This window comes from Hylobates moloch, unplaced genomic scaffold (assembly GCF_009828535.3).
Source record: "Hylobates moloch isolate HMO894 unplaced genomic scaffold, HMol_V3 SCAFFOLD_4, whole genome shotgun sequence".
Classification (NCBI taxonomy): Eukaryota; Metazoa; Chordata; class Mammalia; order Primates; family Hylobatidae; genus Hylobates; species Hylobates moloch.
In genome coordinates this window covers 60,219,724-60,235,746 of record NW_026652279.1, presented here as the reverse complement: position 1 = coordinate 60,235,746, position 16,023 = coordinate 60,219,724, and the positions used below count along the sequence as shown (strand labels likewise).

General features: G+C 42.5%; 1 protein-coding gene across 1 annotated transcript; it reads left to right on the top strand.

The window, feature by feature from the left end:
* The first annotated feature begins 929 nt into the window (after positions 1–929).
* LOC116466342 (putative protein FAM172B) lies at positions 930–2,015 on the top strand. Its single transcript, XM_032149139.2, has one exon. The coding sequence runs from the start codon at positions 930–932 to the stop codon at positions 2,013–2,015; it is 1,086 nt and encodes a 361-aa protein (XP_032005030.1).
* Positions 2,016–16,023: the final 14,008 nt, after the last annotated feature.

The window sequence follows — 16,023 nt, the reverse complement described above, 5'->3', positions numbered from 1 at the left end:
CCGCTTTAAGCTCTACCTACAGGAACTAAGTTAACTTCTCATCTAGCCTATTTTTTTCCTTCTCAGACATCAGAATAACTGTATCTTCTAGTATTCGCTGAATTGATCATAATCTCCATTGCCTGATTCACATTTCACTCCCGCTTCTATCTTCTGCCGTTCATTTAACAGCAAAAGTTATTAAATAACTTCTGTAGAAATAAATGAAGACCAACCAAATGAGAAAAGCCTATTTATTCTGAACCTGCTGTAGCAAGGGAGTCCACCACTATCACTTGCGTTTTGGCTGAGACTCAAGGCAGGCAGAAGAGTAGGAGAGCTGTACAGTGGGGAAAAAAAGTGAAGACTTCACATTTGCCCTGATTGCAAGTTGTCATGGGGAAGCTGTAGGTAAGCTAACTAGAAATGGGGACATCTTGCGTGATTGGCTAGGGGTACATATTTGGCTCTCTCTGGTTGGTCTCAAGTTGGAAATAGAGACAAAATTAGGAAAGTTGTCAGTTATTAATGAAGTTCTTGCCCTTTGGCACCAATTATTATAGAAGTTACTGGTTAGTTTCCTGAATTTTCACTAGTGATAGAAATCTGGTTTCCTGCCAGTCTTACTTATACCAGACTGACTTCCTGAGTTGTTTATTGTAAATGAGGGGTTGGCTTCCTGGGCAGGTTGCTGCAGGTTGTGTGTCAAAAAAATCCATATTTACATATGGTCTCTCCATTGTCCCTTCATATATTCAGTCTTTCACTGCTTTGAATCATTCACAATTGTTTCGAATTGACGTCTTCACCATAGGTTAGAAGGTTAATGTCTTTCTGACATGCTTAATTTAGCAACATGTGCCATAGGAAGAATTTGGCAAGCTGAAATTTTCATTTTACTTTTGCTAGCACTTATATACTATTACTCTTTTAACTTTCAGTGGTTACCAATGACACAGGAGCTGAGCTTCCAAAAATTTATTGAACAATCTGACTTACTAGGAGAACTTAAATATGACTTCAATGAAAAAGCTGAATTCAGACACACTGAGACACAAAGGCCTTTTGTCTTTAACTATTATGAAAACGTCCTTGAGAAAAATAGCATGCGCTACCAGGCCCTTGGCCATTTGCTTGAACAATACATTTATGAGCTTTTGGAGAAAGTGTGCAAATTAGAAAAAGTATATATCCCACCTGAGGCTGATAAAGAAGAACAAAGAAGCTTCTTTTTCATGAGCGAGAAAGCATTAACAAATCACCATTCTGCTCTTCTTGTCCTTCTTCAAGACCATGGGGTCTTTCGAGCCGGTCAGTGGAGTCAGCAGGCAATAATACATCATGGTCTCCAACATGGAAGTCAGATACCATGTATTCAAATGGCTATGCAGGCACATTATGATGTAATTGTGCTAAACCCCAATGATAATTTTGTGGAACTAAAGATGGAAAAAGAGTGGAAAGGCCTTTTAACACAAAATATTGAGTCTCCTCTAAAAATGGTTCAAGGTGGGAGCTTTTTCTCTCTCCAGAATCCTCCCAAATGCATTCCAAAAAGATGCAGCAACACCCCTGAAGAACACATGGCTTACATATGGGATTACTTCATTTCAAAGACTGAAGACAAGGATATTGCCTTCATTGTACATGGTTATGGAGGCTTGGTTTTTATGGACTTGCTTGTTCGTAGAAGGTGGGAAGTGATGAGAAAAGTATATGCTGTTGCACTTATTGACTCTGAACATCATGTAGGACACCAGCTGGGAAGTGATGTACAATTATTAGCATGGATAAAGCACCACTGCCGTGAATGGGTGACAAGTCCTAAGCCTTTGGATAAACCTACAGCTACTGTTTTCAAAAAGGAATTTCCTATGGTTTCTGCTGGTACAGAAAAGTACAGCTTAGCCCCTTCCTCTAGCCTTCAGTCAATTTTTAAGTACTTTAAAAAAGCTTTAAAAGCCAGAACAACCATTAATTTCTCCCGAATGCCAATAGTGACTAGAAGCTCCACCAAAAGAAAGCAAAGTGCTTAAACTACTTTTGTCATCTAAGATTTTTTTTGTCCTTTTGCAACTTTGCTAATATAGATTCTGGAAGAAAAAAAAACACTTTCAACTCACACACAATATGATGTTCTGGCTTGAGGTTTGATTTGTTAGTTTTTATTATTTTGTTTTTATGAGGCAGGGTCTGACTTTGCTGCCCAGGGTGGTATGGAAATCTGGCCTCAAGCGAACCTCCCACCTCACCCTCCCAAAGTGCTGAGATTATAGGCATTAGCCACTGCACATGGCCATGGCCAGTTTCTGCACATGGCCAGGTTTGTTGTTGTTGTTGTTGTTGTTGTTGTTTTCTTGGAGGAGGAGGAGTCTCACTCTGTCGCCCAGGCTGGAGTGCAATGGCACGACCTCAGCTCACTGCAACCTCCGCCTCCCAGTTTCAAGCAATTCTCCTGCCTCAGCCTCCCAAGTAGCTGGGACTACAGGCATGTGCCACCACGGCCAGCTAATTTTTGTATTTTTACTAGAGACGGGGTTTCGCCATGTTCACCAGGCTGGTCTAGAACTCCTGACCTCAGGTGATCCACCCACCTCGGCTTCCCAAAGTGCTAGGCTTATAGGCATAAGCCACTGCACCTGGCCATTTTGTTGCTTTTTTGAAAAGTGAACATTTTCTCTCTTATAGCCTATTGATGAACTGGGAATTCAGTGTCATCATTAATATTTTACAGTGTTAAGTGTGAAGATCTTTCTTTTAAAAAGCTATGGTTTGATATAATGACAACAAAATGGCAATTGATAAAAATTAGATATTGAATCAATCTTTGATTTCTATAATATTAATACCATAGTAAAATTACAAGTGAACATAAAAATTAAACATCATAAGCAAACTGCATTCTTTGTATGTTTATGTTTTTTGTTAAAATTTGTTGTACTCCCTGTTCACCAGGTCTGAAGAAAAAAACAATTTTTAATAAATTTCTTGGTCTTGTGCGTGTGTTCACTCATATCTTCAACTAATATCTGAGTGCTTGCTATGTGCCAGTCAAGACTAGGTGTTAGGGACACCATAGCAAACAACCCCAACATTGCCTTTCTCTTTACAGAGTTTACAATGGCCAAGAAATTACAAATGTGAAGAGTGTTAAATAGTAAAGGAGACTGGGCACGGTGTCTCATGCCTGTAATCCCAGCACTTTGGGAGGCCGAGGTGGGCGGATCACCTGAGGTCAGGAGTTTGAGATCAGCCTGGCCAACATGGTGAAACCCCATCTCTACTAAAAATACAAAAATTAGCCAAGCATGGTGGCAAGCGCCTGTAATCCCAGCTACTTGGGAGGCTGAGGCAGGAGAATCACTTGAATCTGGGAGGCAAAAGTTGCAGTGAGCCAAGATCGTGCCACTCCACTTCAACCTGGACGACAAGAGTGAAACTCCATCCTTAAAAAAAAAAAGGAAAAGGAAAAGGTGCCATGGAATATCTAGCATGAGACCTAACTAGTCTTGGGGTTCAGGGAATATTTCCCAAATAAAATGATGCTTAGTTTGAAGAATAATAGTAGTTGGCTAGGGGAACAAAGTCACAGGCAAATGAACAGCCTATGTAAAGGTGTTCAGTCAGGAGAAAGAAGGCTAGCTCAGCTACAGCTGAAAGACTGAGAAGGAGTAGTGTGTTCAGAAATAAATTATTTATGACACTTGTTGATATAGTTTGGATTTGGATATTTGTCCCTACCCAAATCTCATGTTGAATTGTAATCCCCCGCGCTGAATGTGAGGCCCGGTAGGAGGTGTTTGGGTCATAGGGGCAGATCCCTCATAGCTTGGTGCTGTCTTCACAATACTGAGTTCTAGTGAGATCTGGTCATTTGAAAGTGTGTGGCGCCTCCCCCATCCTCTCTCTCTCTTGCTCCTGCTCTGCCATGTGAGTGGCCTACTCCCCTTCACCTTCCACCATGAATGAAAGCTCCTGAGGCCTTCCCAGAAGCCAAGCAGATTCCAGTACCATGTTCCTGTGTAGCCTCCAAAACCATAAGCCAATTAAACCCCTATTCTTTATAAATTACCCAGTCTCAGGTATTTCTTTATAGCATGCAAGAACACCCTAACACAGAAAATTAGTCCCAAGGAGAAAGATGTTGCTAGAAAGATACCTGAAAATGTGGAAGCAGCTTTGGAACTGGGTAATGGGCAGAGGTTGGGATGGTTTGCAGGGCTCAAAAGAAGACAAGAAGATGAGGGAAAGCTTGTAATTTTGTAGAGACCGGTTAAATGGTTGTGACCAAAATGCTGATAGTGATATGGACAGTGAACACCAGGCTGACGAGGTCTTAGATGGAAATGTGGAACTTAGGGACTGGAGCAAAGTTCACACGTTATGCCTTAGCAAAGAGCTTGGCTCATTGTGCCATTGCCCTAGGTTCTGTGGAAATTTGAACGTGAGAGTGATGATTTAGGTATCTGACAGAAAGAAATTTCTACACAGCAAAGCATTCAAGATGTCACCTGGCTACTTCTAACAGCCTACATTCAAATGTGGGAGCAAAGAAATGACTCAAATTTAAAATTTATATTTAAGCAGGAAGCAGAGAGTGAATGTTTGGAAAATTTGAAACCTGCCCATGTGGTAGAGAAAAGGCTTTTTCTGGAGAGGAATTCAAGTGAGCTGTGGAATAACCACTTGCTAGAGATATTTGCATAACTGAAAGGGAGCTAAATGCTAATATCCAAGGCAGTGGGAAAAGTCCTTGAGGACAGACATTTCAGAGACATTTGAGGCAGCCCATCCCATTATAGGCCCAGAGGCCTAGGAAGGAAGAATGGTTTCATGGGCCAGACCAAGGGCCCCAGTGCCCTGTGCAGCCTCAGACACTGCTTCCCATATCCCAGCTACTCAAGCTTCAGCTAGGACTCAAAGGGGCCCAGGTTCAGCTCAGGCCACAGCTCCAGAGGGTGCAGGCCATAAGTCTTGGGGGCTTCAACATAATGGTAAGCCTGTGGGTGCACAGAGTGCAAGAGTTGAGGCTTGGCAGCCTCTGCCTGGATTTCAGAGGATATATGAAAAAGCCTGAGTGGTTAGGCATGGTGGCTCACACCTGTAATCCTAGCACTTTGGGAGGCCAAAGTAGGTGGATCACTTAAGCCTAGGAGTTCAAGACCTGCCTGGGCAACATGGCAAAACCCCATCTCCACAAAAAATACAAAAATTAGCCAGGTATGATGGCACACGCCTGTAGTCCCACCTAATCAGGAAGCTGAGTTGGGAAGATTGAGCCTGGAATGCCTAGGCCCACAGTGAGCCATGATGGTGCCACTGCACTCCAGCCTGGGCAACAGAGTGAGACCCTGTCTAAAAAAAAAAAAAAAAATCCTAAGTGTCTAGACAGAAGCCTGCTGTAGGGGCAGAGCCCTCACAGAGAACTTCTCTTAGTACAGTGCCAAGGGGAAATGTGGGGTTGGAGGCCCAACACAGAGTTTCTACTGGGGCACTGCCTAGTGAAGCTGTGAGAAGGAGACCACCATCCTCCAGACCCCAGAGTGGTAGAGCCACTGGCAGCTTGCAATCTGTACCTAGAAAAGCTCCTGGCTGCCAACAACCCATGAGAACAGTTGTAGGGGCCAGATCCTGCAAAGCCACAGGAGTGGAGCTGCCCAAGGCCTTGGGGCCCCACCCCTTATACTAATGTGCTCTGGATGTGGGACATGGAGTCAAAGGAGGTTATTTTTGGAGCTCTAAAATTTAATGACTGCCCTGCTAGGTTTCAAGCTTGTATAGGGCCTGTAGCCCCTTTCTTTTGGCTGATTTCTCCCTTTTGGAATAGGAATGTTTACCCAATGCCTATACCTCCATTGTATCCTGGAAGTAACTAACTTCTTTTTTATTTTATAGGTTCATACATGGAAGGAACTTGCCTTGCCTCAGATGAGACTCTGGACTTTTGAGTTAATGCTGGAATGAGTTAAGATTTTGGGGGACTGTTGGAAAGGCATGATTGTATTTTGCAAAGTGAGGAGGACATGAGATTTGGGCCAGGGGCAGAATGATAAAGTTTGGATATTTGTCCCTGCCCAAATTTCATGTTGAATTGTAATCCCCAATGCTGGAGATGGGACCTGATGGGAGGTGTTTGGGTCATGGGGGCAGATTCCTCATGGCTTGGTGCAGTCTTCATGATAGTGAGTTCTCAAAAAATCTGATCATTTACAAGTGTGTGGTACCTCTCCTTACCTTGCTTGCCCCTGCTCTTACCATGTGAGATGCCTGCCCCCCTCTCACCTTCTTCCATGATTGTAAGCTTCCTGAGGCCTCTCCAGAAGTAGATGCTGATGCTATGCTTCCTGTACAGCCTGCAGAACTGTGAGCCAATTAAACTTATTTTCTTATATATTCCCCACTCTTGGGTATTTCCTTATAGCAATGCAAAAATGGCCTAATATACTTGTTAAAGACAGTAAGGAAGACCTTATACAAGAAGGACTACTGCAGTGAGGAATTTGCAGTAGGAGAGAAAGATCAGGCTCAACTCTGAATACAAGGACTAGTGGGGATTTATAGCCAAGGAGCAAGGTGGGGTCAGTGGATGAAAAATTACTAAAAGAAAATATCAGGGCTATGTGATGGTTAATACTGAGTGTCAACTTGGTTGGATTAAAGGATACAAAGTATTGATCTTGAGTATGTCTGTGAGGGTGTTGCCAAAAGAGATTAACATTTGAGTCAGTGGGCTGGGGAAAACAGATCCACCCTTAATCTGGTGGGCACTATCTAATCAGCTTCCAGTGAATATAAAGCAGGCAGAAAAACATGAAAAAAGAGAGATGAGCCTAGCCTCCCAGCCTACATCTTTCTCCTGTGCTGGGTGCTTCCTGCCCTTGAACATCGGACTCCAGGTTCCTCAGTTTTGGGATTCAGACTGGCTCTCCTTGCTCCTCAGCTCGCAGACAGCCTATTGTGGGACCTTGTGATCATGTAAATTAATGCTTAATAAACTTCCCTACACACACACACACACACACACACACACACACACACACACACACCCTATTGGTTCTGTCTCTCTAAGAAAACCCTGACTAATACAGGCTAAGAGGGATTCTTGCTAAGGTAGGCCAGGGTGATAAGACATTATGCATGGAGGGTGAGGAATTTGATCAGATATCAAAGGTTTTCAGCTATCAAGGGTGGGGATTTTCACTAAAATGACTCAAGAGGATTCTTTTTTTTTTTCCTTTTCTTGAGACTGGGTCTCACTCTCACCCATGCTGAAATGCAGTGGTACAATTATGGCTCACTGCAGCCTTGACCTTCCAAGCCTCATGTGACTTTCACACCTCAGCTTTTTGAGTGGCTGGGACTACAGGCAAGTGCCACCAAAACTTCACTATTTTTAAAACTTTTTGTAGAGATGAGGTCTTGCTCTGTTGCCCAGGCTGGTCACAAACTCCTGGGCTCAATCAATTCTCCTGCCTTGGCCTCCCACAGTGCTGGGATTACAGGCATGAGCCACTGTGCCCAGCCCTAACAGAATTCTTGCTAAAACTGGACTAAGCAGGCTAACTGAAACCATTAGGTTGGTGCAAAAGTTATTGTGTTTTTTTGCCATTTAAATGGCAAAAAAAAATGAAGTAGCTCAACTCAGTTGTGGTTATAAGATTATATTGCTCTGGGAGTGCTATAGACTAAATATTTGTGTCCCCTTCTCTCCCTACCAACAAAATTTATATGTTGAAACCTAATCTTTAATATGATAGTATCTGGAGGTAGGGTGTGATTAGGGGAGATTATTAGTTCATAAGGCCTCCACTCTCATGAATGGGGTTAGTATTCTTATAAGAGAGGGCCCAGAGAGATGTCTTGCCCCATCTGCCATGTGAAGACACAGTGAAGAGATGGCCATCTGTGAACCAGGAAGTAGACCCAGACATTTGCTGGTGCCTTGACTTGAACTTTCCAGCCTCCAGAACTGTGAGAAATAAATTTCTGGGTTTTGTGTGTGTGTGTGTGTGTGTGTGTGTGTGTGTGTGTGTGTGTGTGTGTTGGGGTTTTATTTTTTGATTTTGTTTTTTGAGATGGAGTCTCACTCTATCACCCAGGCTGGAGTGCAGTGGTGCGATCTTGGCTCACTGCAACCTCTGCCACCTGAGTTCAAGTGATTCTCCTGCCCCAGCCTCCCCAGTAGCTGGGATTACAGGTGCCTGCCATTGCACCTAATTTTTGTATTTTTAGTAGAGACGGGGTTTCACCATGTTGGCCAGGCTGGTCTTGAACCCCTGACCTCGTGATCCACCCTCCTCAGCCTCCCAAAGTGCTGGGATTACAGGTGTGAGCCACCGTGCCTGGCCAAACATCTGTTGTTTACAAGCCACCTAGTCTGTGGTATTTTTGCTAAAGTAACAATTCTTTGCTTGGCCAAACTTTACTCAGGCTCCTGAACCTTGCTCTAGGCCCACTGTGCACTTTGTTGTAAAATCCAATTTTAGTAAAGAACCCTGCTAAGTCAGTTTAGCAAGAATCCCTCACCCTTAATGCCAGATCACCCTCAATACCTGATCAGGTTTCTCATCCTCTACCACCCACCAGTGATGCCTGATCACCCTGGCCTATCCTCAGCAAAAATCCTGTTAGGTTGGTTTAGCCATAATCCTCCTTATCCTTGATGTTTCCTCTTAGGAAATTTTCATCTATTGACCCCACCCTACTACTTGGCTATAAATTCCTACTTGCCAATATTGTGATGCCATTACTGTGGCCCCTATACCTATTGCATGGTCTTGAATAAAGTCTTCCTTACCATGCTTTAACAGGTATCATTGAAGAATTTTTTCAACAATTTCAGCCCAAATAGACCAAAGCAGAATGTGTTTATCTTGTCACTTCAAAATATTTCATGTTTTGATAAACAGCTCTGTATATTTAGAAACAGTTTTTCTATGCAAAGCGTCATCATTTTTGCTCCAGACAGGAAATGTTTGTGTCGAAAGCACAGCTTATTTTAAGCTTTCTCTCCTAGTCTCTTATTATTCCCTTACTCTGACTTCTGATATTGATCTGTCTTTACAGCTTGAAGTCAATAAAGAACATCTCTGCTTTTTTGGCTGTCAACTGAAAACCAGGGATGTATGCTGACAGAAGACTGATATGGGAGGCCTTTAGGGAAATCCTAAAACCTCTGACATCACCATGTAATGATTTTTTTGCTTTCTTGTGGAAAATAGTTGGAGATAATTGATCAATTGATCGTTGTTCTTAAGCAAGGCACACGAAAATTGATGTATTAGTTTCCAATACTAGACCAAATATAGCTCAACAAAAAAGGAGAACATATTATTGAAGCAGCTGCATTGTCTGGGACATCACCTGAGATTCTTTGTCTCATGGCCATGAAAATCAAGGACATAGACACACAAAGGGTGAGGTTAGAGCAGAAGTTTAATAGGTGAAAGGAAAACAGCTGTCTATCACAGAGAGGGATTCCAAATGGGTTGCTGTGTAAAATGTAAGGGTTTTTATAAATGAGCTAGTGGGGAAGGGGGTATCTTATCTACATAGGGCATGAAAAAACAGTTAGAACCAGGTGTGCCATCTGCATAGAGCAGAGTCTCTGGCAGCCCCCACCCCACTCCTTTATCATGCAGTTGGGCTCTTAGCTTGGGCTACTCCACACTGCTTATCTCCTTCCACCATGCATGTGCTAAAAAGCAGAGGGGGAGTTTCTGTGCCTGGTGGCAGGTACCTCATTGCAACTGTAGGCATCTGCCACCCTGTGCAAGCTTCCAGTTTCCCTATATTAGTGTCCCCCAAAAAGGGAAAGGAATGTGCTCATTAAGGCCCACTGTCTTTACTGGGACCCATTGTATGTATATGAAGTTTGGTGATTACCCAGGAAACTCTCCCTCTATGTCAGAGTTGCTTATCTATTTTTATAGCCCAATCTTCTAGGCTGTTTCTGTTAGAAGTGATTTCTTTGAACTTCATGTTGTTAGAAAGGAAGTAATTTCTGAGCTGCTTTTTGTTAGAAGAAAAGTTTCTGTCGGGGACTCTTTTACCCTAACTACCTAAATAATTTCTATCTCCTCTATCATTATTTTTACAGATTTGCTATGGGACGTCTCATTAACTGGAAATTACACTTATTTGCTTTTCAATGTTTCTTCAAAAGAAATGGTTCTCTAAATTTAGAGTGCATCGGTATAACCTGGAAGTCTTGTTAAGACAAAGATTGCTGGGGCCCACTGCCAGCGTTTCTGATTCAGTAAAATCAGTAGGTGAAAGCCAAAAATTTCCACTTCTAACCAGTTCCTAAGTGATGGTGATGCTGCTGGTCCAAGGACCACATTTCATGAACCACTGTTAGAAAGACTAAGAATGCACTGGGCGTGGTGGCTCACACCTGTAATCCTAACACTTTGGGAGGCCAAGGTGGGTGGATCACTTGAGGTAAGGAATTAGAGACCAGCCTGGCCAACACGGTAAAACCCTGTCTCTACTAAAAATACAAAAATTAGCTGGAAATCACTTGAACCCAGGAGGCAGAGGTTGCAGTGAGCTGAGATCATGCTACTGCACTCCAGCCTGGGATACAGAGCAAGACTCCATCTTAAAAAAAAAAAAGATAAGAAATGATAAGAATGGCTTGTAAAGGAAAAGAAAAATCTCAGGATGCCCAAACTCATTATGCCAAGGGGAGAGTTAAGCCTGGGAAATGAGTCATTCAACATTGCCATCCTTTTTCCCCAAACAGATAACTATTACTTTGAAACCCTGTGTCATACCACATCCCCACAGACAAAAGGCTTCATGCCTCTCCAAAGGGCTGCCCTCACAAATTGTTTACAAGGAAATCTTTGGTGGCTCCTAAATTTTTCAGGACATATATCCTTCTATAAAATAAGCACTTATCAATTGTTACCATAGGTCTGCAACCTGTTTAACTTTTAAAACTAAGATATGTTAAATCTCACATTGACAATGTCAGTTACAAGCTTATCTTCACAGGTCAGAACAAGGACAAGATGAGATCAATCATTCTTCTGCCTACACTGAAACGACTGTATAATTGGCTCTTTATTCCCTTTTCTTTGAATGTTCACATTATCTTATGTAAAATGTAGATTACTGGGTACTAATTGGAGCCTCACAAGAATGTAATCATTTGCCTCACTGCCTACCCTCCCTCACCCCCATCCCACCTCCACATTTTCCTGAATGTTCTCTCCTCCTTAAAGAAAAATGTAAATACTGAGCTTCTTGAAAACCTCTTTGGAGAGTACAGGCCACAGATGCCTCTTTGACTTGAGTTTTTCCCAGGGGCATCCTCAAACTCTGGCTCAATAAACCTCAACTGATTGAGACTCCTGCCTCAGTCTTTCATTTCAGTTGACAGGCTAGGGAGGTAATGTTAAAGAAAAAAATAATCAATGATACTTAATAAAGCATGGTAAGGAAGACTATTCAGGACCATGCAATAGGGAAAGGGACTATAGCAGTATGATTTTACAGTGAGGAAGAAAGTTGGGCTCAACTGTAAACAGCATGGGCAAGTGGGAATTTATAGCCAAGGAGTTGAGTGTCAGTGACAGAAAGTTCTCTGGAGGACAGGGTAAAGGGGATTATGTCTAAACCTAACACAATTCTTGCTGAAAACAGGCCAGTGTGATCAAACATCAACTGGGGAATGATGGAAGAGGAGGAACTTGATCATATATTTGCCAGGTGAGGTGTCAGAGCCCCAGCATCAGAAACTGGTCGACTCACAGGTTGGTAAGAAGAATTTACTGACAACAGAATAGGTTTGAAGAGGAAAATTTTATCAGATAGAAAGAACACTGCAGAAGAGTGCAGTAGGTTGCCTCAGAAAGAGAGGACTGCCACAGTGCAGACACGGTGGATTTTTCCTTAGGGATATCTATGGAACTTAAAGCGGGAGCTTAAGGGTAATTTGGACCGTATTAGCCACATAGGTCATGATAGATGGTTACATTTGTAGACATTTTGGTGCCTTGATGTCAGTGAGGGCTGTACAACAAGTTTTGACATGCATACATTCCAGAGATGTATAGAAATTCTAGTTACTTACAGTTTTCTTAAGCCTCGTACCAGATGCCTGCTTTAGATAATAGGGAAGTCTAATTATTTCTGAATTCCTCAAATAAGGAGTTTTGTGCTTGATGGTCACCAGGCGATCTTTGCTGTCCTCATTTCCCCCCGATAAATATCTTGGTCAAATCTTTGACCTTTTATATTCCCCCATGCTCATGTCTACCTGCTGCCTATTAGGGTCTGAAGAAAGGAAAAACAGCACAGTGAAAAGGGACGTCGAGTCTGTCTGGCTACTTTCTGCTGAAAGGGGACATTGAAGGGATAAGTTGTGTTTTTCTCCTTCTTGCTCCCTGTCATTAGGCGATGAAGGGTCATGACAAACTTGTTCACAGGGCAGGCACAGAGGTCACAGAGGAATGAGATTTCATCAAGAGGCCTCGTGTAAATGGAAGTTGCTGTTGCAGGCCAGTATTGGGATTGCATAGTCATCTATAAATAGAATCACTGTAATCTGGAAGATAAAAACTTAATGAGAGCATTAAAAAGGCAGGAACCAAATATTAAAGGAAGATTGAAAAGGAGCAAAAGTTCAAGGAATGGGAGAAGCCAAGTTATTTTTGGAAAATTAAAATCAGTAAAGGTTTTGACTCAGTCTTGGTTTCTTCAGAAAAGTGTGTGTGTAGCCATTTGGCTTCTTTGAAAATTCCTTAGACATTAGTTTCTACTTCTCCAGACACATTAATGTAGGTGCAACAGGTTTTCTTGATGACAGCACAGACTTCTCCTTGTTCAGCTACTAGAAGTTAAACCAGAGTTCATTTATTATCAAAAACCATTCCTACTAGTCAGTTTAAGGACTTTTCTAGTGCCGATAGACTTGTGCCAGTTTTCACTAAGACTATTTCAAGGGAGGCATTAAATTCTCGTGGTTATGATTTCATGGTAAGTAAAACCTAACAAGGGGTGAGAGTTGTGATAGTTCCCACAACTCCAGCCACAATAACTCCTAGGGCACTTTTTCTTCTAGAATGTAGTTCTAGATTGGAAGTTATGTTCAAGACAGTGAATTCAGTGGGAGCCATTGTTCCCAGAGTACAATCACTATAATGAAGAGAATTATCAAGGTGGGATAGGACCAAAGCTTGAAAAAGGTTTAAATAAGTATTAGCAATGCCATAAAGCCATAAGAGTCCAGGAAGGGCAGATAATATAGTTTGAGTCTTCTTGGACTAAGAGGGCCATGGCTGCTAAGGCTCTTAAGCCAGGGGTATCCCTGGGATACTAGGTCAAAAGTTCTTGAAAAATATGCTACATGGCACTTAGAGGACCCCAGATCTTGGGATAAGGCTCCCAAAGATATTCCTCTTCATTCATACACATACAAAAAGAAAGGCTTAGTCAGATCTGGTAGGGATAACGCCGGAGCTCAGATTAAAGTTTGTTTTACAGTGTTTAGAGGGAGCATTCTTTTAGTTTACACTGGAGCCTGTGTCCCCCTAAAAAAAAATGTTTAGAGCATGCTTCATATCAATAGTCCAGCATTGAGGTTGTTCCTCAGTTCCCTGAGAGCTTCCTATAAAGGTTTTGTTAGTACTCCAAAGGAAGGAATTCATATACTGCAAAACCCGGCCATACCCAAGAAGGACCAAAGCTGTTGTTTATTTACTGGGGTTCTCACATGTAAAATAAGATCTTTATGAACACTAGGAAGGCTCTTTGTAACCGGAGTTAAAATAAGACTCCAAAATTGAATTCTTTGTATGCATATTTGTGCCTTAGAAGGAGATACTTTGTACCCACAATCAACAAGTTCTTTTAGTACTAATACCATATTTTGGTCTGAAATAGCATTGTTAGGACTACAGATTAGTAGGTCATCCACATACTGGAATAGATTGCTATCTGGGAGAAGCTGCAGGGTATACAGGTCTTTAGCTAAGACCTGTCCAAAAGAGTAGAGACTATCTCTGAATTGCTAGGGCAAAAGTGTCTGAGTTAACTTGATAATTTGAGTATCTGGGTCTTGCCATTCAAAACCAAACAAAAATTGGCTATCTGGGTGTACAAATAGGCAGAAAAAGGCATCCTTAGGATCAAGTAGAGTAAATCAAGCTGTGGTGGAGGGAGTGTGTCCCAAAAGAGCCCAAGGGTTTAGGACAATAGGATGAATAGGAATAACAGCTTCATTAATAATCATAAGGTCGTGTATTAGTCAATAGGAGCCATCAGGTTTCTATACAGCTAAAATAAGAGTGTTGCCAGATGAATTGCATGGGCATAAGAATCCATGGGTTAAAAATTTCGTTATTAGGGGCTTTAACCCTTTTTGTGCTTCAGGTTTCAAGGGGTATTGAGGGTTTCCAGGGAACTTATTGGGATTTTTAAGCTGAATAATGATGGGAGCAGCTGATATTGAATGGACAGGAATAGAAGTATTCCAAAACTCAAATGGCATTTGTTTTAAAATGTAAGGTTTTATTTATTTATTTATTTTTGAGACAGGAGTCTTGATCTGTCACCGAGGCTGGTGTGCAGTGGCGCAATCTCAGCTCACTGCAACCTCCGCCTCCCAGGTTCAAGTGATTCTCCTGCCTCAGGCTCCCAAATAGCTGGGAATACAGGGATTGTGCCACCATGCCTGGCAAATTTTTTGTATTTTAGTAGAGACAGGGTTTCACCATGTTGCCCAGGCTGGTCGCCAACTCCTGACCTCAGGTGATCCACCCGTCTTGGCCTCCCAAAATGCTGGGATTACAGGCATAAGCCACCATGCCCAGCCAGAATGTAAGGTTTTATCAACTGCAGGAGCTCGTTTTGTGAAGTGTGAGTTAATACAGCCAGAAGGTGGGGCCTTGTCTATAAATTAGCTTGTAATTATAAATTAGCTTGAGTTAAGTCACAACCTAATAATGGAACAGGACAGCTTGGCAGGATGAAAAAGAAGTGGGTAAAGGAAGAGCCTTCCATTTTTCAAGGGAGTAGTGGCATGAAACAGGTTTGTTGGGGTTTTCCATCAGTACCCATGAGGAAAATGGAGGACTGGCATATTGGGCCATAGTAAACATTTAAAGCTGAATAACTGGCTCCTGTAACTACGAGGAACATTATCTCCTGTTCAGCCACAATCAGATTTACCCAAGGCTTGTCTGTAGAGATGGAAATGATAGGAGCCTGGAAGGCCTCAAGGCCCTATCAGTCATCTAGAGGATGAATTTCAGAGGCTTGATCAGAATCCTGGAAAAGAGTTAGAGGTGCTTGTCTTTGCCTTTGCCCTTGCCCTTGTCCTCATTCTGCAGGACCTCTTTGTCAGATGGTTTGGTGAGGTTGTGGGTGTGATAGCCTAGAAGGAAGAGGTGGCCTCCAATCATGAGAGAGAGAGAGGCACTCACTCTTCCAGTGACCCTCTTGTTTGCAAGGATGATAGGGTCCCATGAATGGCTTGTAACCCAGAGGTTTAGAATGTTCTCTATTCCAGTGTCCTGGATTCCTGCCAAAATGACAGAGCCCCATTCTGTTAGTATTATAGGGATGAGCCTTGCAGTTATCAGCTAATGAAAAATGATATGCCAATGCTGTTGCCATGTAATTAGCTTGGTGGCAGCATTTTTCCTTCTGCAATTGGGCCTTTCTTATTTTTGATGTTTCCTCCCAGCTATTGAAAACCGTAAATGCTGCATTTAATAAAGTAGGAAAGTGGCCAGGTGCAGTGGCTCATGCCTGTAATCCTAGCACTTCGGGAAGCTGAGGCAGGTAGATCACAAGGTCAAAAGATCAAGACCATCCTGGCCAACATGGTGAAACCCTGTCTCTAGAAAAATACAAAAGTTAGCTGGGTGTGGTGGCACCTGTAGTCCCAGCTACTCAGGAGGCTGAGGCAGGAGAATCACTTGAACCCAGGTGGAGGTTGCAGTGAGCCGAGATGGCGCCACTGCACTCCAGCCTGGCCAGAGCGAAACTCCTTCTCAAAGTAAGTTGGATTCCTAGGTATTTTATTCTCAC

Excerpts from the sequence above, each read along its gene's own strand:
- LOC116466342 (XM_032149139.2), top strand. The coding sequence starts at position 930 with ATGACACAGGAGCTGAGCTTCCAAAAATTTATTGAACAATCTGACTTA.